Raw genomic sequence first — 23,736 nt, 5'->3', positions numbered from 1 at the left:
GGTTAGGCTGAATCTTATTAAACAGCATCATCAATGAGCTGACACTTCATTAGGTGAAATATGCAGAAACCCTGAAGAAAGCAATATAAACAATCAGGGAGCTGGAGGAAAAATAAAAAGAGTTAACTGCTTAGCTAAGCAATGACTGGGAAGAGGGGTAAGTGAGACATGCTAAGAGTATGCTGACATTTGAGGGAAAGGAATTATTTAGTGTGCCACAGGGGGGTCTAAGTAGGAAGAATGGGGCAAAATTAACTAAAGATGAATTTAAGCCAAATACCAGAAGCTTCTTGCAAGAAAGATGTATTAGATGTGAAAACATTTCCATAGGTAAGAGTTGGGAGCCTCACCACGTGGAACATAGAAATCCAGACTGGCAAAAACCCAGAAATGCCCTGTAGGGTATAACCCTGCCCTGGCCCTGAGAGGATGGACTGGGGATACCCAATTTTAGGTTTTACACCTGAAACGTCTATGATCCAGGCAGTGCCCTGGGCTGCCTGAACCGGGGGCTGCAAACTCACAGAAACTCCCTGAACCCCAGAGCTGTGATCCCCCCACAAATCCCCTGAACCCCAAAGGCTCCCCTGAACCCCAAGGGGTGGAATACCCCCAAGAGCTGTAACCCCCCGCACAATCCCCTGAACCCCAAGAGCTGTGACCCCCCCACACACAATCCCTTGACCCCTGAGGGCTGTGATCCCCCCAAAATCCCCTCAGGGCTGTGACCCCCTCCCCCAGCCGCCTCTCGCGGCGCGGGGCGGGGCGGGGCGGCGGTACCAGGCGCAGGTCCCCGGCGCGATGCACCACCACCGACAGGTTCTCGGCGCGTTGCTCCGCCATCCTCCCTCAGCCAGCCGGGCCGGGGCCGCTCGCGGCGCTTCCGCCCTCAGCAACGGCCGCTCCCCGCGCGCAGGTGCACAAGCCGCCCGGCGGCCCAGGGTCCGGGGGGTGAGCGACAGTCGGCGCCTCGGCCGCTGCAGCCGCGGCACAAGGGACTTTAGCTGGGTCCAAGGGCCGGCGGCTGGCAGGACCCGGTGGGGGGTGGGGAGCGGCCGGCTCTCATAGTCCAAACCGCAGGCAGCCTGGCGGGAGCCAGCACTGCCGGGGGGGCACGAGAGAGGACCCCTGCCCCGCCCCCAGGGAGCCGCGCAAGGCCAGAGGGTGACTGAGCCGTTGAAGGGGGGAGGGGGGCAGGCCTGAGGGTGCCTGAGCCCCAGCGCAGGGCCTTGAAGGGGGGCGGGGCAGGCCTGGGGGTGTCTGGGACCCGGCGCAGGGCCTTGAAGGGGGGCGGGGCAGGCCTGGGGGTGGCTGGGACCCGGCGCAGGGCCCTGAAGGGCGGACAGGCCTGGGGTCTCTTGGGGAGAAGGCAGCTAGTGAAGCTTCTCTTCCTTGTACCACAGTGTGACACACCCCGGCCACGTTGTGGAGGAATCAGAGTCGCAGTTGTGTTAGTCTGTATCCGCAAAAGGAACAGGAGGGCTTGTGGCACCTTAGAGACTAACACATTTAGAATACATAGAATCATAGGGTTGGAAGGGACCTCAGGAGGCCATCTAGTCCAACCCCCTGCTCAAACCAGGACCAATCCCCAATTTTTGCCCAAGACCCCCAATGGCCCCCTCAAGGATTGAACTCACAACCCTGGGTTTAGCAGGCCAATGCTCAAACCACTGAGCTTTATTTGAGCATAAGCTTTCGTGAGCTACAGCTCACTTCAAGTGAGCTGTAGCTCACGAAAATTTATGCTCTAATAAATTTGTTAGTCTCTAAGGTGCCACACGTACTCCTATTCTTACTATGGAGGAAGAATCTGAGTGCCCCGACACGTGGATGGGAATACATTTTAATAACCAAAACTGGGTGAAAACGAGTAGCACCAGGTGGAGGGCAGTAGCCTGGTAAGGAGGCCACCAGGTAACAGCACGATGTCATACGTTCCCCCCATCCCGAACCCCTGAACACCAGGAAGGCTCCGGAACCACCATCCATTCCGAAGTTGCACAGACGATGGAAATTATACGTGTAATGCAAATAGGTGAGAGCTACACAAGGCTACTGAAAAACCTGGCCGAACTGAGCTGTAACAGCCTCTTCCAGGATAGTGCATCGGCCTATATAATATGAAGCCGTGTCAGAAAAATGTAATAGTTGTAAAAACATAATCCAAACTAACTTTTAATACTGTGCCAACTGTGCAGTAAAATGTTATGTATTATTATTAGCGTATTGTTGTTGTTGTTATTGTAGTAGGAGTATCTTTATATAGTATTTCCATATAGTCTAAAAAAAATGAGACTAAAAATGTTGTCTTGTGTCATGGTAGAGAGATGAAATATTTTAGTGCGGGAAACAGTTCCAATCGGTTTTTGTTTTGTTTTGATAGGGAACCTTATTTCATAGGTTCTGTGTTGCAATCTAATTTTTTAAAAATCAGAATGGATTTTTAACATCATTTCCCCTTTTCTTTACCAAGAAACATATAGCAAGGCCCTATTTCTACTTGTTACAAAAGGAAGTGATAAAAGAGCTTCATCACCACACGTACATCTTTATTGCACAGGCCTGGAATTTTTATTGGATCTTTATTGCCTGTTAAGATCAAACAGTTGCTGTTTTTTAAACACCATATCATTAACACAAATGTAGAGCTACAAAAGTTGAACAACGTATTTGTTGGCACATGCTTACTTCCTCGTTTAGTTTAATAACAGATTTTTTCCCTTGCAATCCCAAAAATTGCTGTCCAGAACTAGCAATGAACCAGCTGAAATGGTAAATGGCTATAAAGAACTATTGAAATCTCAATGGCTTAACAAAGAACCATGAAGAACCTCATGCATGCTATCAAGAACTATTTTTTCTTAGTTAATTTAAATAATGGGTGTCAGCAGCTGCCAGTGGAGAGCTGGATATTGGGTTGCATGTCTGAGAAGAGTATGTTTTCAAGTTGAAATGGGTTAAGTAAGTAGGTCTGCATGTGGAACAAACACATAAGATCATTCATGGTGAGTTTCTTACAGCGTTTATGTTGACATCTGTTAAACCATCTGTGATAAATGAAGGTGAGGCAGGGGGAGGGGTAGCTACCTTATATAGACTCCTAGCCAGGCAGTTAGCTATAAAATCCCTGTTAGTAGCTGTTCTCTACTTGCTTTATCTGTAAAGGATTACAAAGTCGTTAGGTAAAAACGAGGGGAGTGGGCACCTGACCAAAAGAGCCAATGGGAAGGCCAGAACTTTTTAAAATGGGGGGGGGGGGGGGGAGAACTTCCCCTTTATCTATCTGTTGTTGTTCTCCGGAGAGGGGGAACAGAGCAGCTATGCTGTAAAAAGCTTTGTGCCAGTTATGAAAAATCATCAAATCATACTTAGAATCTACTCATTTGAAACCCCAGATATGTAAGTAGATCAGGAAATGTCTAGGAAGACACAATTAGGTTTATCTCTTTTATTTCTTTATGGCTTGTGGACTCCTCTGTGCTAACCCCAGGTGCTTTTGTTTTGCTTGTAACCTTTAAGCTGGACCTCAAGAGAGCTATCTTGATGTTTAATCCTTGTAATTTTTTTTTAAATCGAGCAAAAAGCCTAAATTCCAAATGTATTTTCTTTCTTTTTTGTTTTTAATAAAATTTACCTTTTTTTAAGAACAGAATTAGATTTTTGTGTCCTAAAAGGTTTGTGCACATGATGTTTAATTAGCTGGTGGCAACAGCTGATTTTCTTTGTTTTCTTTCTCAGCTCTTCCCTGGAAAGGGTGGGGGGGGCATGAAAGGGCTTAAGGGTACTCCACAGGAAGGAATTCCCAAGTGCGCCTTCCTAGGTTCCAAAAGGGGGTTTTGCACTTGGGTGCTGGCAGTATCTACCCATCCAAGGTCAGAGAGAAGCTGTAACCTTGGGAGTTTAATACAAGCCTGGAGTGGTCAGTATTAACTTTTAGAATCCTTGCAGGCCCCCACCTCCTGCACTCAAAGTGCCAGAGTGTGGAATCGGCCTTGACACCATCAGTGGGCAAAAACCTGAACCAGTAACTCTGATAATAAGACACATCTAAAGCACACCTGTATAGTAGGTTTTTTAAATCTATTTAATATATTCAGATATTTACACATTTCTGAAACAAATAAAATACAATAAAAGTGCAAAGGTAAGCAAAACAGTAAATATTCTGCTATGAAAATGGAAATTCATTTGCCAGTGAATCATGCCAAACTGGAACATCAAGCAGTACATGAATGATCCACACAGATCAGTCGATCTTAGAAGCCATCTGTGGTTCTATAATTGTTTGTAGCATGTGAATGTAGTTGGTGGAGAGGCCTTGATTGGAATCTAGGTACAAAATAATTTCCCATTTCAGAAAAACAAGTACTAAGATGCAGTGAAAACTGTATACATTTGTGGGATCCTTCACCATAACGTCTGGTTTTATGCCAAACTTGTGCACATTTAAAGTGTATCCAGGTAACAAATGAGTGAATGATAAATGGGCTGAAAACTGTTAACATCAGTTTCAGTAACATTCTCTAGGGAAACTAGTAAGCAGGAAGCCCTCGATTATAGTATCAGCTAGCTAGTTGTTCAAGAGATACTTCATGTCTTCAACATTACTGTAAATGTTCTGTACATGAACACTTCATAGATGGATAACCTGTTGAGGATTTTCACAGAAGTTATATAGCTTTTTTATTCTTTCGGGAGACCATGAAGACAGCGGTGCTCCAGAATTAAACTTGTCCAGTACAAAGGAAGACTCACCTTTTCCCCTTGGGAACAGGTTTACCTCAACTTGTCCCCTTTTTATGTTTTCCCCCTGCTTTGATGTTTTTCTTTGCAGCATCAATTCTGATTTCACTCATCAGAGGGGAATCCAGTGCTGCCAGTGCGTGGAGTTCATCCTTTTGTCATGTTTTTTTCCTTCCAGGTTTGCTTTTTCTTGCATTCATCATGAGTTTTTTCAGAGCATACTCTGCCTTTTTTGCATTTAGACTTGTACCTTTGGACTTTTGTGCTGCCGATATGTGGCAACATGTTTGAGAAGTGTTGCAGGAACATGTTTCAACTGGGAATAATTTCACCACATACTCCTTTGTGCATAATCCTCTGATTCAAAAGCAGCTGGACTGTGATTGTAGAAATACACAGTTTTGCTTCGCTATCAAGTCAGGTAGACCAGAGGTTCTCAAACTGGTCCGTGGACCACCAGTGGTCCACGAGCTCCATTCAGGTGGTCCATGGATAGTTCCCTCTTAGGTGTGCACCTGGGCGGCTGCACACAAGAGAATGAAGGGCCACCCACCTAATTAGTGGAGTCACGCAGGCATGGCTCCAATTAGGTGACTGGACCCTGAAGAAGACACACATGTAAGGTGAGATGGTGGCCTTGGGGGGAATAGCGGGGAGGGAGCAGTGGGGTGAGTAGAGGTGGTGGGGGGAATTTGGGAAGTGCAGAGCTGCAGTGGCCAGGGAAAGACAGCCCTCCTTCCCAGCCCCAGCTCAAGGGCTGCTGCGGTGTGTGGGAGAGGGCACATCCATCGCATTAGAAAGGTAAGACTACTGATATTAAAATGAGTTGTGTGCTTTTATTTATAAAACTAAAAAAGTTAATTCAGTTTTTTTTATATAGCACTTTTATCCAAAGCACTTTACAGTAGTGAGCTGATGGTACTAACAACATTTGGAAAGATCATTAAGTGGTCTGCCAAGACCCTCAGCAATTTTCAAGCGGTCTGTGGGGCAAAAGAAGTTTGAGACCCACTGAGCTAGACCGTCCATGGTCTTTGATTTGTGACCATCTCTTCTGAGCCAAACACATGTTCTGTTACACTACTGCTTTATAAAGGACACAATCTTGTCTATGGGCATGTAATCAACTGAGAATTCAATATAATCTGGATTTAACTGTTTGCGTGCTTGGGTAAGATGATAATTTCCCGTGCCACACCATCCTCTTAAAATTTTGTAGATAGAATGTTTGCAGGAAGTAGAAAGCCAACACCATTTTGCCTGTGTTTGCTTACTTCCGCTTAGTTAGCCTATTCAGCACAGAATTCAGACTTTGATTGTTTTTTGTAATTCCATTGGTTTACCTGTCTCTTTCTTCCAATAGCCATCTGCCAGTCTTTGACACAATGACCTTTCTGAGTTTCTGATCAAAATGATCGAGAGAGGATGCACGCCATTTTACCTTTAGTTTTCCCAACATCTCCCCAAGTTCCTCTTCATTCTCATAGTTTAATAGCTGAAGAACACTGTTGTCATAAACTTTCCTGTCAACTTTCCCTCCTTTCTGAGCTAAACCCAGAATTTCACATCTTTGATTATATGATTCCAGTAAATTGTGTGTGTATAACTCCACACAGCATTCCCTAGAGCTTATACAATAGCTGCTTCTCTGTCTCTTACCATTACCTGTTGCTGACATGGGATATGCATTTTGCTAGAAATGAAAAGAACTTCTCATGCACTTGTGTTGTCAGCTTGTCATGAATCAGTGCAGTCATAGGAATTGCTGGATGTTCTTCAAAAAAGGCATGTTGAAATGTTGAGGGGGAGACATAAAAGTCCCTTATCTGAAATTTTGTCTCATGTGAAAGAAGTGTAGTTGGCTTCAACCTCCTCAAAAAGCCCAATAATTCCTGGAAGAGCCAAAGTTATAGAGATTGCAGGAACCAGCGAGTACTGACACACACATCCTTCCTGGCTATCATGAAGCTCAAGTCTCATACACACCATGTAAATCATTTGGGACTGACTTTTGTTGTGTATTTTTGGGCAGCGTCACTGTCATATGGGCAGATGAAGCATCAGCTTGTGTTATTTGTCACTGGTAAATTAGACAGGCATGTTTCTACTCTAGCTATCAACAGTACACATGCATTGTACAAGCATAATATCTCAAGGAATATTTTCTCATATACCCATGGGGCATGCACACTTTGTGTTTACATACTTCCATCAAGAATTTCATATTGATATTGGCGAAACATAATTTCATCTGTATTGATCAGTCTTTAAAAATATGTCTTCTGTACCAGAGGATCCCCACACTTGGCAAGAGATAATTCCCTTTGTGGATCCATTTGTATTGATTGCACCTCCAGTCATCTTTTTTATTCTTTGTCCTTCATCAACATCTCTGAACAGCTGTACATTTTTTGGTTTAGAAACTGGGAGAGTTGATATTTTTTCTTTTATAGGATTTCTTAAAATATCCAGTGCTGCTTATGGTGAAAGTGGTCCCAATTTATTCACATAAATAAGCCTGTAGTTCTCAACCTTTCCAGACTACTGTACCCCTTTCAGTGTATAGTATATAGAACAGTATAAACAAGTCATTGTATGAAATTTTACTTTGTACTGACGTTGCTAGTGCTTTTTATGTAGCCTGTTGTAAAACTAGGCAAATACCTAGATGAGTTGAAAGACCTCTGTGTACTCTAGGGTACCGCTGGTTGAGCACCACTGTAAACTAAACTACACTTAGTGGAGAAAATAAAAGACTGAACAATCTATTATATTCTTGAAGCCTTCCTCAAACTTTGCACAAATCATGCTTTACAGTTTTCAAGAGGCATGTGACCAGAGTAGGAAGACTGAAGTAGAATAATTTCTTGCATTTAAGCAACACTCAGTTCCAGTTCAACAACTGGCAACAATAGCTAGAAATTTAGGGGCCTATTCTCAACCTACTTACACAATAGGGAGGAATATAAAAATATTGCTCAAGCATGCAGGGGTGTAATCAGTAAGGCCAAAACACAACTGGAGTTGCAGCTAGCAAGGGATGTGAAGGGTAACAATAAGGGTTCTACAGGTATGTTAGCAACAAGAAAAAGGTCAGGGAAAGTGTGGGACCCTTAATGAATGGGGGAGGCAACCTAGTGACAGATGATGTGGAAAAAGCTGAAGTACTCAATGCTTTTTTTGCCTCAGTCTTCACAGACAAGGGCAGCTCCCACACTCCTGTCCTGAGCAACACAGTATGGAGAGGAGGTGAGCAGCCCTCAGTGGTGAAAGAACAGGTTAAGGACTGTTTAGAAAAGTTGGACATGCACAATTCCATGGGTCCAGATCTAATGCATCCAAGGGTACAGAGGAAATTGGCTCATGTGATTGCAGAGCTATTGGCCATTAGCTTTGAAAACTCTTGGCAATCAGGGGAGGTCCCGGATGATTGGAAAAAGGCAAATATAGTGCCCATCTTTAAAAATCGGAAGGAGAACCCGTGGAACTACAGACAGGTCAGCCTCACCTCAGTCCCTGGAAAAATCATGGAGCAGGTCCTCAAGGAAACCATTTTGAAGCACTTGGAGGAGAGTAAGGTGATCAGAAACAGTCAACATGGATTCAACAAGTGGAAATCATGCCTGACCAACCTGATTGCCTTCTATGATGAGATAATTGGCTCTGTGGATATGGGGAAAGCAGCGGACATGATATATCTTGATTTTAGCAAAGCTTTTGATACGGTCTCCCACAGTATTTTGGGAGCAAGTTAAAAAAGTATGGATTAGATGAATGGACTATAAGGTGGATAGAAAGCTGGCTAGTTTGTCAGGCTCAACAAGTAGTGATCAATGGCTTGATGTCTAATTAGCAGCCGGTATCAAGCAGAGTGCCCCGGGGGTTTTGTTCAACATCTTTATTAATGATCTGGATGATGGGATGGATTGCACCCCCAGCAAATTCACAAATGACACTAAGCTGGAGGGAGAGGTATTATGCTGGAGGCTACGGATAGGGTCCAGAGTGACCTAGACAAATTGGAGGATTGGGCCAAAAGAAATCTGATGAGGTTCAACAAGGACAAGTGCAGAGTCCTGCACTTAGGATGGAAGAATCCCATGCACCCCTACAACCTGTGGACCGACTGGCTAAGCAACGGTTCTGCAGAAAAGGACCTGACGATTGCAGTGGATGAGAAACTGGATAAGTCAGCAGTGTGCCCTTGTTGTCAAGAAGGCTAATGTCATATTGGGCTGCGTTAGTAGGACCATTGCCAGCAGATTGAGGGAAGTGATTATCCCCTCTGTTTGGCACTGGTGAGGCCACATCTGGACTATTGTATCAGTTTTGGGCCCCCTCATTACAGAAATGATGTGGACAAATTGGAGAAAGTCCAGCAGAGGGCAACAACAATGATCAGGGGGCTGGGGCACATGACTTACAAGGAGAGGCTGAGGGACCTGGACTTGTTTAGTCTGCAGAAGAGAAGAGTGAGGGGGGATTTGATAGCAGCCTTCAACTACCTGAAGGGGAGTTCCAAAGAGGCTGGCACTTGGCTGTTCTCAGTGGTGGCAGATGACAGAACAAGAAGCAATGGTCAGGGCCATCCCTAGTTATTCTGGGGCCCTACACAGCGCCCCCCCCCCGGGGGGGAGGAGATCCAGGCCTCTGTGGGAGGGAGTGGGGGGGGGCTGACCCCAAGACTCTGTTGGGAGGGATGGCTTGGGGGGCAGGAGGGAACCACCCCCCAGCACTCACTGGCGGCTCGGAGCAGGCTGGGGCCGGGTCACTGCACTTCCCTCTGCCGGCGAGTGCAGCCTTGGCCCTACTGCAGAGCTATGGGGAGTGGCGGCAGGGCTGGGGCAGAGCAGGGACGGGGGCCCTAGGGAAGAGCCAGAGCAGGGCCTGTGCAGGGCACCAGGAAATTTAGTGCCCCAAATTTCCTGGTGCCCTACACAGCTGCGTACTTTGCATATGGGTAAGGATGGCCCTGGCAACGGTCTCAAGTTGCAGTGGGGGAGGTCTAGGTTGGATATTAGGAAAAACTATTTCACTAGGAGGGTGGTGAAGCACTGGAATGCGATACCTAGGGAGGTGGTGGAATCTCCATCCTTAGAGGTTTTCAAGGCCCGGCTTGACAAAGCCCTGGCTGGGATGATTTAGTTGGTGTTGGTCCTGCTTTGAGCAGGGGGTTGGACTCGATGACCTCCTGAGGTCTCTTCCAACCCTAATCTTCTATGATTCTATAATATATAATTGTATGCGCAGGAAATTTCCACACCTTGTAAGCAGCTCCACTCCTTCTCAACATCAGTTGAGAGCTGTGTGCAGGGGGGAATGTCAGGGTTCTGCACTGAGGGGAATTGAGGTGAAAAGATTTAGTTTAGCAAGAAAGCAAGTATTCATCCCATGGAACGCTCACTATCCCGCACACTGCCGGGGGAGCAGGAGGGTGAGAGTCCCTGAGGGAGGGGGGCCATGGGTAGCACTGATTGAGTGGAGGGGAGCTGAGAGTCATTGAGGGAGAGCCGTGGGGGAGCAGCAGTAACCCCTATATCTGGGTTGCCTAACACTTTTCTTTGTAAACATACTTCAAGCCTTTATTTGAAGATCTCTAGCACCACCATGATTTGAAGCAGGACTGTGTCATTTGCTAGGGTGGGCTAGTACTTAGATCATAGAGGTGTGTGGTTTACAGGTCCCATGTAAATTCCTGTAGATTTGGCTGAATTATGAATCACATCATTTCTCATTTGCATTGTGCTCACTACAGTTTGCTTGCTCCCTGAGCAAACGTTTATTAGCCTTGTGCAGGCATGTCTTGTTAGTATGCAACACAGAGACAAAATAGATCTTCCATCTCAGAAGATCATACATTCAAGTTTCACTCCTACAATTGGTCTTAATATCACCTTTATCACTGAGCAAGTGTTCATACCCCATAAAGCAATTACACAAGATACAGAGCCTTGGCTTCTAATATGGCAACCCAAGCTCTCAGCCACCTAGCCCTACTGTCTCTCAGAAAACATCTACCAAATCTAAGTACATGGCTATGCTGTCTGTAAAACAGGATGTCACTGGGGTGATGCTCCGGAACTACTCCCTATGAAGCCAGGCAGGACTCTGGCGGAGCATGTCTCCTCTCTCTGAGCATACTGTTTCCAGGTCAAGAAGTTTACACAGCTTTGACCTTCCTGGGTCTGACCTTGGAGCATTCATCATCCCCTTCCACACAGTGTGCTCCCCGCAGCAAGTCCACCCGGGTGGGGCTCCTGGGGAAGCCAGAGGGCCCTGCACCCCAACTCTGCAGTCAGATGTGACTCTCAGCCAGACAGTAAAACAGAAGGTTTATTAGTCGATAGGAACATAGTGTAGGATAGAACTGGTTAGCACAGAAATCAGTGACTTTCAGCCAAGTACATCTTGGGGGAAGGGTAGCCCAGAGCAGGGACCCCCCCCCTCCCCTCCCCTCCCCTCCCCCCCACACACAGTTACATGCAGTGTTGCCAGTTTAGTCATTGGTTGGAAATCTGAATTGAAATTTAAACATTAATACACACTTTAAAAGCATATACAGTATATGAGAAAATGAAATATAATGGGTTTGAAAAGTATGAATAAAGACTAGCCTCCTCACACAGCTGTTATTTATGACAATGTCAGCACATTTGTTTTGGCTATTTTGGCCTACCTAATAATTTCAAATTGTTATATATAAGCAAGGTCTGAATGAGCTTTCCCCTGACAGCTAGTGAAAGGCTTCAGGACCAGACTGTATTTACATGAACTCACCTACTCGGCCTAAGTATCCAGCAGACAGAACTGTGCTGCCCAAGTGAACAATTTTGGCCGGTGTTGGGTTACAAATCACTTAAGTATTAAACGTGGGGAGTCTTGAAATGTTGTTCTCCATATTGTATGAGGAAAGGGCAGCAGAACTGAACTTAGCCTGGTTGAATGAGGGAGTCTCCCTCCGTGCTTAATTTGTGCTAAGGCTTGGCAGAGCTGAGCCCCAGCACCTCTAGGCTTGACAGTTTGCAGCCCTGGGACCTCTGGGCTTCTCACATCAGTTATGAAAGTAACAAACTTGCTTGAGCCCCGGCACCTCTTTCATTACAAATTAAGCACTGGTCACACTCAACTGAACTGCACTCCCTAAGCAGGAGGTTTGGATGCCATACACCAGTGAAGAGAGAGAGGGTGGGGCACAGGGGTTTTGCTTGGTGGTGTGGGCTCTGCCTAGGAGTCACAGGCACTAGTTGACCTGCCCCTCTCTCCTGTTTAGAGAGAGAGTTGATTAGGCTTCATAAGTGACCACTAGAGCTGAAATCACTGATAATCAGGTTTAAGTGCTTAGACCTGCTGCAGGACAGTGTTTCTGTGGAAGAGACACCCCAGCCTGCACTAGCAGCAAGATTCCCCCACTGAGAGCTGGGTGGACCTTTGAGAGACCGACTCGCAGAGGTCACAGTGGCAGGTGGCAGCAGAAGGTGACAGCACAGGGCCATTAGGGACAGAGCAGTAGAGTGAACGTTGGCACAACAAACAAAGTGGCCAGAGCATTGGACTATGTTTTAGGGACTTTGCTCCAGAATGCTAGATTTGTGATTGGGAAACTTATATAAATATACATTTCCTAGTAGGCCAAGATTTTAAAAATGCATTATTTGTCAAGGTCATTATCCCATATCATCACTATCTGAAGAGGTCACTATCTTGGGGAGTTTCTGTACTAACTTTTTTATTATTATAATTATTTTTTATGTAAGAATGGCCAGACCATTCTTTTGGTCTGACCATTCTTTGGTGACCATTCTTTTTGATCTGACCATTTTATGTAAGAATGGTCAGACCAATGGTCCATCTAGCCCAGTATCCTGTCTTCCAACCATAACTATTACAGGTGTTTCAGAGGAAATGAACAGAACAAGGAATCACTGAGTGATCCATCCCCTGTCGTCCACTCCTAGCTTCTGGCAAACAGAGGCTAGGGACACTCAGCATGGTGTTGCATCCCTGCCCATCCTAGCTAATAGTCATTGATGGACCTAACCTCAGTGTTATAATTTTGGCCTTCACAACATCCCTGGCAAAAAGTTCCACGGGTGACAGTACATTGTGTGAAGAAGTACTTCCTTTTGTTTGTTTTAAACTTGCTGCCTAATAATTTCATTGGGTGACCCCTGGTTCTTGTGTTAAGTGGAGAAGGTAAATAACACTTCCTTATTTATTTTCTCCACACCAGTCAAGATTTTATAGGCCTCTATCATATCCCCTCTTAGTCATCTCTTTTCCAAGCTGAAAAGTCCCAGTCTTTTAAATCTCTCCTCATATGGAATCTGACGAGAGATTAAAAATACCCCTACTCATTTTTATTGCCCTTCTCGGTACCTTTTCCAATTCCAATATATCTTTTTTGAGATGGGGCGACCAGAACTGCATGCAGTATTCAAGATGTGGGCATATCATGGATTTATATAGTAAAAGTGGAGGAGCTTGGTTTGCCAGACTGATCAGCTAAGCCCACACTGACAACCTATACGAAAAGTCTGCAAAACACCATGCCTCTGGACTGCATCAACATGCAGAAAGCCTTATAAGCCCGTAACTGTCAACACCAATGTTAGAAGAACTTAATGAGGCTGTTAAGAATGCTGGAGACACAACTCAGCTTATGGGACCCAGCATGGCTGTGGCATCATACTTCCTATTTAAGCACAAGATACCACACACCACAGACGCCAACTTTTTCCTGAGCTGGTGGGTGTTCGTGCCCCCCCCCCGCCCCTACTCCACCCCTGCCCCAAAGTCCCTGCCGTAACGCCGCCCCTCCCTGCCCCTATTGAACCCCTCCCCAAATCCCCACCCCAGCCCCGCCTCCTCCCCCAAGTGGGCGGCATTCCCCCTCCTCCCCCCTCCCTCCCCGGCTTGCCGCCTGAAACAGCTGTTTCATGGTGCAAGCGCTGGGAGTGAGGGGGAAGAAGCAGGATACAGCGGCGCACTCAGGGGCGGAGGCGGAGGCGAGCTAGGGCGGGGGGGCAGGGAGCCGCCAGTAGGTGCAGAGCACCCACCAATTTTTCCCCGTGGGTGCTCCAGCCCCAGAGCACCCACGGAGTCGGCACCTATGCCACACACTACAAACTGGAGGCCAATGTTAAGTGCATTGGCATTTGTTCATCCTGAAGTTGGACACTGGTTTCAAACAAGACTGGCAAATGCTCACTATCTTTCTGAAAAAACTCAGCTGACTCTCTAGAAGCATGCAGTGCAACCATGAAAGACTCAACAGTTGAAAAAGTGAAGAACTCTCTCACCACATTCAAAATATGTGCATACATGGCTAATGAATGCACCAATGCAAATAGGCATTAAGTATTAAGTCATTGTATATGTTATCTTGATGTTTGTGGTAGGCCAGTAGATGCATTCTAGATGTTCAGGTTATAGAAGACACATCAGCTGCATTTGTGACATCTTATAAGAGTTAAATACTTGTAAAATGAACCCTAAACAGATGGCTGCTTGTGCATTTGATGGAGATGCAAACTTCTCTGGAAGACATAGTGGATACAAGCTTTGCACAGAGAAAAGTATAACCCTAATTTCTCCTATACACACTGCAGAGGCCATCTACTCCAGCTAGTGCTAGTACAAGCTGCAGAATCTTCAAAAGTCATTAAAAAGCCATAAATTTAATGGCTTTTTTATACTCTCTTTTTCAGCAAGAGTCCAAAAGGACTGAACGTCTTGGAAACAAACAGAAGATACACTGGGATTGAAGTTCAGATTAGACCAACCTGGGAAAACCTGCTGGCTTTCTCATGAACGATTCTTGGCTGTTGTCTTAAAATTACTACAGCCGTTATTACTGGCTTTGGAAAGTATCCACCAAGATAGGACGGATCTAAGTAGTGAGGCTGGTGGACTACTTTTGTTACTAGGTTCAGAGAAGACTATTGCCATTCTCTGTCTTGGAAGTCTACTGTTGAAACTCATTAAACAATGTCATCCAGGTGTCTGCTAAAACAGTAGTAGATCTTTGTCCAGCAGTAGAAGCTACCCTTGGATCAATCAGAGAGTTATCCATTGAAAGTGTACTGGAAGAAGCAAAGACTTCAGTCCAGAAGTTGACTAATGAAGGTACTTTTTTTTGACTCCTTAAGTGAAGAGGACAAGAAGTGCTTGTTAATCCAGCTGAAAAAGTACACAGACTTGATTCTTACAAATCTACAATAGCGATTTCTGGATTCTACTCAACCTCTACATAGCTTTTACAGATGCCTGTCTTATAAAACACCTACAGTTGAGTGGAGTGAGGCACTACCAGCAATGGGGCTGCCATGTGCTCAGGACAGAATAGAGAATTTTGACCACAGAGTGGAATATCAGATGACAAGCAAATGACGATTTAACTTCAACTTCTTTATCATCGCTAGTGGTTTGACCCAACCTTTGTGCTATGTTTCCTGGGATGAAAGAAGTAGAAATTCATCTCTTGCTACTCCCAGTCACAACAGCTACAGTTGAGGGTTCTTTTTCTCATTGAATAGAATTGTGTGTTCTGAAAGAAGTCACCTTCGGCCTGATCATGAGCATATCATGAAGGACTGGAAGTAACGGACACACAAGAAGACACCAAAGAGTGCAAAATTACAACAAGAAACCAAGAAGACTGTAGATGTCATGCTTCATAGTAGGCTTGAGTAGCCAACTTTAATTTTTGTGATGATTTTAAAACATGAGTTAAGTCTAATAAAGTGGTCATGAAACATTTTTCAGTTTTCACTATGGTGCCATACAGCCCACCTTTACCCTCACGGTCTCCACCCTCGTCAGCCCTCCCCGCCACCTCCCGAAATATTCCAACACCCCCTCAAATTTCAATTCCTGGGGAAAACACTGTCACAGAGCCAGGGCTTTGGCCCTCTCTCTGCACCTCAAGCCAGCCGAGACTGACTCGCTTCCAGCTGCCTGGTCCCCACCCTGCCCATTGCTACTCCTCCGGCCTTTGTCTTGCATCCTGGGTCAAGAGTCACCTGGTCGCATCCCCCTGCTGGGTCTCAGATTACGAAGGGGTGGCCATAGCATCAGTGCAGGCAGCTGGTGCAGCCTCTGCAAAAGTCACACACACTTTATTCCCACCACCTAGACATTGGTGCAATACACAGGGAAACTGAGGCACACACAGCATTCGTGCAAAACAGTAAGATTCACATAGGCTCACATACAACATAACAAGGGAAAATCCCCATTTCATCACATCTCTCCCCCCCTTCAAGACCAAACTGAGCAGGATCACTTTAGCCAGTGGCCTGTGGAAGTTCAGAACTCCCTCTCCAGGACAAAGCATCAGCTCTAACATTTGCACTCCCCTTAACATGGACCACCTCCATCACATAATCCTGGAAGGACAGACTCCACCTGAAACTTGGCATTGGCCCCTCTCATCATGGTGCAGCCATGGCAGGGTGCGTAGTCTGGGTACACAGTTAAGTGCCGCCCAAATAGATCCGGCTGCAGCCTTTTAAAAGCCCACTCCATGGCCAGGAACTCCTTCTCTATGGCTGCATAGCCCTGCTCCCATGAAAGCCACTCAGGTACATCATGTGGTGTTTCTTCCCCTCTGCATTAGCTTGCCTCGGCACCATGCCCAGCCCTGTGTGGGGGGCATTGGTGAACACCATAAATGTCTTGTCAAAGTCTGGGTTTCCTAGCACTGGACCCTTTACCAGATTCTCCTTCAGCAGGCAGAAAGCCCTCTAGCACTGCCTGGTCCAGAACAGCTTGTCTGGCTTACCCTTCTTGCATAGCTCAATGATGGGAACTGACACAGAGCTAAACTGGGACACAAACCTCCAGTAGTACTCCGCCATCCCAGTAAAGGCCTGAGCCTCTTTCTTGGTCTGGGGAGCAGGCCAGTCTCTGATCACCCCCACCTTGGCTGGCTCTGGCTTTAGGCAACCGCTCCCCACCTTGTGGCCCAGGTGCGACACCTCTGACATCCCCACCTTGCATGTCCCAGCTTTTACAGTTAGCCTTGCATCCTGGGGGCGACTCAACCCCTTCTTCACCTGGGACACATGGTCCTCCCAGGTCTGGCTAATGGCACAAGTATCATCAATGTACGCGAAGGTAAAATTCTCCATCCCCCTCAGTAACTAATCCACCTGGCGCTGGTAGGTGACCGGCACCTCCTTGGGGCCGAGAGGTAGAACATAAGAATAGCCATGCTGGGTCAGACCAAAGGTCCATCCAGCACAGTATCCTGTCTACCAACAGTGGCCAATGCCAGGTGCCCCAGAGGGAGTGAACCTAACAGGTAATGATCTAGTGATCTCTCTCCCGCCATCCATCTCCACACTCTGACAAACAGAGGCTAGGGACACCATTCCTTACCCATCCTGGCTAATAGCCATTAATGGACTTAACCTCCATGAATCTTTTTTGAGATGAGGGGACCACATCTGTACGCAGTATTCAAGATGTGGGCGTACCATGGATTATATAAGGGCAATAAGATATTCTCCATCTTATTCTCTATCCCTTTTGTAATGATTCCTAACATCCTGTTTGCTTTTTTGACTGCCGCTGCACACTGCATGGATGTCATCAGAGAACTATCCACAATGACTCCAAGATCTTTCTCCTGATTAGTTGTAGCTAAATTAGCCCCCATCATATTGTATGTATAGTTGGGGTTATTTTTTCCAATGTGCATTACTTTACATTTATCCACATTACATTTCATTTGCCATTTTGTTGCCCAATCACTTAGTTTTGTGAAATCTTTTTGAAGTTCTTCACAGACTGCTTTGGTCTTAACTATCTTGAGCAGGTTAGTATCATCTGCAAACTTTGCCACCTCGCTGTTTACCCACTTCTCCAGATCATTTATGAATAGGTTGAATACGATTGGTCCTAGGACTGACCCTTGGGGAACACCACTAGTTACCCCTCTCCATTCTGAAAATTTAGCATTTATTCCTATCCTTTGTTCCCTGTCTTTTAACCAGTTCTCAATCCATTAAAGGATCTTCCCTCTTCCCATGACAACTTAATTTACGTAAGAGCCTTGTCAAAGGCTTTCTGGAAATCTAAGTACACCATGTCTACTGGATCCCTCTTGTCCACATGTTTGCTGACCCCCCCTAAAAGAACTCTAATAGATTAGTAAGACATGATCTTCCTTTACAGAAACCATTTTGACTTTTGTGCAACAATTTATGTTCTTCTATGTGTCTGACAATTTTATTCTTTACTATTGTTTCAGCTAATTTGTCCGGTACTGACGTTAGACTTACCGGTCTGTAATTGTCAGGATCACCTCTAGAGCCCTTCTTAAACATTGGCGTCACATTAGCTATCTTCCAGTCATTGGGTACAGTAGCTGATTTAAAGGATAGGTTACAAAGCATAGTTAATAGTTCTGCAATTTCACATTTGAGTTCTTTCAGAACTCTTGGGTGAATGCCATTTGGTCCCAGTGACTTGTTACTGTTAAGTTTCTCAATTAATTCCAAAACCTCCTCTAATGATATTTCAATCTGTGACAATTCCTCAGATTTGTCACTTACAAAAGACGGCTCAGGTTTGGGAATCTCCCTAACATCCTCAGCCGTTAAGACTGAAGCAAAGAATTCATTTAGTTTCTCTGAGATGACTTTATCATCTTTAAGTGCTCCTTTTGTATCTCGATCATCCAGGGGCCCCACTGATTGTTTATCAGGCTTCCTGCTTCTGATGTCCTTAAAAAACATTTTGAACATTTTGTTATTACCTTTTGAGTTTTTGGCTAGCTGTTCTTCAAACTCCTTTTTGGCTTTTCTTATTACATTTTTACATTTAATTTGGCAGTGTTTATGCTCCTTTCTATTTACCTCACTAGGATTTGACTTCCACTTTTTAAAAGATGCCTTTTTATCTCTCACTGCTTCTTTTACATGGTTGTTAAGCCACAATGGCTCTTTTTTAGTTCTTTTACTGTGTTTTTTTTAATTTGGGGTATACATTTAAGTTGAGCCTCTATTATGGTGTCTTTGAAAAGTGTCCATGCAGCTTGCAGGGATTTCACTCTAGTCACTGTACCTTTTAATTTCTGTTTAACTAACCTCATTTTTGCATAGTTCCCCTTTCTGAAATTAAATGCCACAGTGTTGGGCTGTTGAGGTGTTCTTCTCACCCCAGGAATGTTAAATGTTATTATATTATGGTCACTATTTCCAAGCGGTCCTGTTATAGTTACCTCTTGGACCAGATCCTGCGCTCCATTCAGGACTAGATCGAGAGTTGCCTCTCCCCTTGTGGGTTCCTGTACCAGCTGCTCCAAGAAGCAGTCATTTAAAGTATCGAGAAATTTTGTCTCTGCATTTTGTCCTGAGGTGACATGTACCCAGTCAATATGGGGATAATTGAAATCCTCCTCTATTATTGAGTTTTTTATTTTGATAGCATTTCATCGTCACTATCACTGTTCTGGTCAGGTGGTCGATAATAGATCCCTACTGTTACATTCTTATTAGAGCATGGAATTACTATCCATAGAGATTTTATGGAACATGTGGATTCATTTAAGATTTTTATTTCATTTGATTCTATGTTTTCTTTCACATACAGTGCCACTCCACACACACACACACCCTTCCCCCTGCATGACCTGTTCTGTCCTTCCGATATATTTTGTACCCCAGAGTGATTGTGTCCCATTGATTGTCCTCACTCCACCAGGTTTCTGGGACTTGTACAGCCCCAAAGGGCTGACAAAAGCAGGTTGAAACCTGGCATCTGGATCCAAAGGCACCTGCCTTTGGTGAGATCCCTGGTTATGGGGTACCGATTCCCACACAACTTGTCTAGGATCTCATCAGGCCTAGGTATGGGCAGACACCAGACATAATGATGGCACTGAGCTTCCGATAGGCCACACAGAATCAGATCAACCCAACTTTCATGGGGACCAGCACCATGGGAGAGGCCCCCAGGGCTGGTGGGTGGCTGGATCACCCCTAAAGCTAGCATGTATCTGACCTCTCTCTCCAGGGCCTGTGCTGCGTTCCCTGTTACTCTGAATGGCGAACACCTGATGGGAGGGCCGGCTCCCGTCTCCACACAGTGAGCAGCTCGGTTAGTGAGCCCAGGCCAGTTGGAAAACAGCTGTTGGTACAAATGCAGCATCTCTCTGATCTCTGCCTGCTGGTCAGAGAGGGGAACTGATTCCAGCAAGGGGCCAATTCCAGTCTCAGGGAAGAGACCCACCAGGGGATCTTCCCCCTTCTCCCACTGGCCACACACAGCCAGTGCCAGCCACTCCCTGTCACAGTACAGCTTCATCATGTTGACCTGGTCCCCTGGGTGGCTGAGAGACCGGTTGGGCAGTTCCACAACATCGTTCTCCTCATTCAGCTGTTTGATGACCTTGCAGCTTATTCTTCCTCACTGGGATGAGACCCCTCACCTGGTCCCTGGTGCCATAGGCTGAGTGGTTGTACTAGACTTTCTGCCTCCCTTGGGCCCTGGCTAGGTTCTCCCTGGCCAGATGCATGAGCTCAGTGAGCTTTTCCTGGAAAGTCAGTACATACTCCACCACTGATTCTCCATCAGGGAGGCCTTCCCCTCCCATTTGTCCCTCACCAAGTCCATGGCCACCTTCTGAAAAGGCTCCTCTATGACAGGCAGGTGTCCCAAGGCTGCTTTACCCTTGTCCCAGGCCATTTTCACCTCTGGATAAGGCAGCCCTGGTTGGCAGCTGTCCTGCACTGGCTGTGGTTCCCCACACTCAGCTGGGGTCTCTGATCCCCCTGGGCTCAGCTTTGCCCCTGCTGTCCCAGTGAGGGCAGGCATTGAGCCCGCTGTATCAGAGGCAGGCATTGAGCCCGCTGTATTTGCTCACAGTATCAGAGCCAGCATGAGCCACCTCCCAGGTGTGCAGGGGGGCTGGGAACATCTCTCTGTCCCACTCAGCTCCAGGGCTCTGGTTACAGACAGGCAGGTATCCTGAGCTTAGCAGCTCCTCCTCCCTGCCAGCCAGGTCATTTGCATTTTCACTGACCACTTCAGTCTCAGCCGATTGGTTCCCTGGATTCAAATTAAAATCCTCAGCCGTTACAGGAGCAGGGCCTGGCTGCTATCCCAAATAGACACAGTCATTACCCAATAGGACTTCACAGCCGATACCTTGGAGAACCCCAACTACCGGGCAGCCCAACCCCTTCTGTGACAGCACAGGGATCCGGGCCATAGGCAGGGTGAGGGGCTTCATACCTGGGACCTTCACCGAGGTCACACACCCCTGCAGCATCTAGTGAGGCGGCACCACCTGGGGCCTGACAACAGTTCTCTCTGTCCCAGGGTCTCGCCACCCCAGAAATGTCTCCCCATTGACCATCACCTTCTGCTCCTACTGGGGGTTCGAGGGGCCTGAGCCCAGGAGAGTCCATGCAGATATGTATGCTGGGGCCAGGAGTGAGAGCCAGTCTGCCACCCCTCCCATCTGGCTAAACAGCTCTGTGGTCTTGGGACCCAGGAAGGGGGCTAGACACTGGAGCCTTTCAGCAGGGCCAGCCTGGTTCCAATTGCCAGCCTTCCCAAAGGGCACGAGACAGGCATCTCTATCTCTCCGCTCCTTAACCTGGGGCAGCAATTTAGTGTTGAGGTTCCCTGCGGAATTGGCACCCCAGGGTCCATCCCCACTCACCCCTGGATGGGTCCCTCTGCCTCTCAGCTCAGCCATCGCCAGTTCCTACTGCCTCTGTCTCTCCTGCTGTTCTGCTTCATGCCTTCCCTGTCTCTCATGGTCATCTTACTCCTTCAATCTCAGCTCCAATTCCATCCATCCCAGATCCACCGACGGGAAACTCGGTGGAGACCCCCAACTGGTCAGGGACATGGGTCTCCGGGACACCTGGCTGCTCCCAGCATCTCTCGCAGCCCCAGCGGGGTCAGGAACCGGCTCCTTAGCGTGATCCTCCTCCTCCAACTGAGCAATCAGCTTTGCCTTAGAGAGCTTTCCAATGTGCAGCCCTCTCTCTCTGCACAGCTCTACAATGTCCTTCTTAAGGAGATGGTTATAGGCCATCTCTATGCTGTTCCCAAGTGGGCACGGACTCACAGGCCTGTGCTCTCTCAGGTCCCCATGATCCCTGGGAGGAACCCCTTCAGTGCGACAGCCCTTCTCGGGGGTCCACTCTCTTCTGGGGTTAAGCTGTAGGTTCCTCCGCCTCCTGGAATCTCATCTCTCGGAACCTTCAGCATACCCATGTCTCGCTAATCCCCTTTCATTTTACTGCTTCCCAGTCACTTATGCAGGATGTTCTGTTCATGGGGTGCAGTTTATCTCACTCCTGCCATCAGTTATCACGGAGTCATCAGGGCAATGCTCTGGAACTACTCCATACGAAGCCAGTCAGGACTCTGGCGAAGCATGCCTCCTCTGTCTGAGCATACTATCTCCAGGGCAAGAAGCTTACACACTTTTGACCTTCCTGGGTCTGACCTCGGAGCATTCAGCAGCCCCTTCCACACCGTGTGCTTCCCACAGCAAGTCCACCCGGGCGGGGCTCCTGGGAAACCCTGCACCTCAACTCCGCAGTCAGGAGGCGGGGAAGAGGCGGGACCGGGGTGGGGACTTTGGGGAAGGGGTTGGAATGGGGTCAGAGAGAGGGCAGAGTTGAGGCAGGGACTTTGGGGAAGGGATGGGAATGCGTGCGGGGCAGGGGCGGAGTCAGGGCGGTGCCAGGGGCAGAGTGGGGTCGAGCACCCACCGGCACCAGCAGAAGTCGGCACCTATGAGAGTAAATATTCCTAACCTATTAAACTAACAAGGAAAAAACAAAACAGACAAAGCAAGAGTTTTAAAAGGAACTCTTAAAAGGAATCTCTTTCTGTTTCAGGGCATAAGCCAACCACTAATTAATGGGAACAGGAAGAAACTTTCCTTGGGGGAAGGTTATTCCATCACTGCCTACTAGAGAGGTTTTACACCTTCCTCTGGCCAATGTCAGATGGAGGATACTGGACTAGATGGACCATGGGTCTGATCCAGTCTGACGATTCCTGTGTTCCTGAGAAAAGTCTGAAGTTAGCCCAATGCAAATAGACCGAATAGTTCTTCAAAAATTCAAAATGTTCCTTTCCTACATTAAACAAAAGTGTTAACATGTTCAAAGTAACCAAAAGTTTCCCCCAAGCATGAGACATTTCAGCTCCAAAGGAGCGTCTGTGAAATCGATTTACAAGAAAAACAGTGTTCACACTGAAATGGGTCTTTCACCTTAACTGCAGCATCATTACCAGAATGCGCCAATTCATAAAAACATCAGGAGACAATTCCAGTTATAAAGGAGGGAGAGAGTGAGCTCTCCCTCTCAGCAATCAGAAAAAGTTATTGCCCCAATATTAGGCCATGTCTACACTGGCAAAGTTACAGCGCCAGCAGTTACAGCGCTGCTCAGAGAGCGCAGAAGGAAAATCGCTGTTGTGTGTTCACACTGACACTTGTGGCACTTGCAGCGCTATCTGGAGCGGTGCACCTACGGCAGCTATACGACAGAGCATCTCTTCCTCTTCTGCCTCTAAGAGCTGTGGGAAGGCGGAGGGAGTCACAGGGCATCCTGGGTCCTGTCCCAATGCACCATGATGCATTGCTTCACATCCCAGCAATCCCTGTGCTTCCATCTGCATTTGGCGCCATCTTTCAACGGTTTGTGTACCGCATGCTCTGCCTCTTCGGTCTGCAGGAATGGATCCTGAACTGCTGACCAGTATGCTGCTTGCTCTGACCAACACGTCATGTCCTTAAAATACAAAGGCAAGAGGAGTGCGACATTGATCTCGCCACACATAGTAGCTACGACACAAGATTGCTTGTGGTATTCACGGAGGTGCTGACCACAGTGGAACGCTGCTTCTGGGCTCGGGAAACAAGCACTGAGCTGTGCTGGGGCAATAGGGAAGATGCAGATCCTGAATCTGCCCCACTCCCATCTTGCTTCTAAGTAAATAACAGAAGAG

The 23,736-nt window shown here is 46.9% G+C and overlaps 1 protein-coding gene across 2 annotated transcripts in view; it reads right to left on the bottom strand.

Annotated features, from left to right (window-relative positions):
• Nucleotides 1–1,143, bottom strand: part of SORD (sorbitol dehydrogenase) — a 39,072-nt gene extending 37,929 nt beyond the window's left edge. The window contains exon 1 of one of the 2 annotated variants that reach the window (XM_073363240.1): nucleotides 781–1,143. In XM_073363240.1, coding sequence (XP_073219341.1) covers nucleotides 781–843 — 63 coding nt within the window. In that variant the 5' untranslated portion in view covers nucleotides 844–1,143. The remainder of the gene's footprint in view (nucleotides 1–780) is intronic. The other variant, XM_073363241.1, reaches the window with a different exon arrangement.
• Between the last annotated feature and the right edge of the window lie 22,593 nt (nucleotides 1,144–23,736).

Source organism: Lepidochelys kempii, chromosome 10 (genome assembly GCF_965140265.1).
Source record: "Lepidochelys kempii isolate rLepKem1 chromosome 10, rLepKem1.hap2, whole genome shotgun sequence".
NCBI lineage: Eukaryota > Metazoa > Chordata > Testudines > Cheloniidae > Lepidochelys > Lepidochelys kempii.
This window is presented reverse-complemented; position numbering and strand designations above follow the sequence as displayed.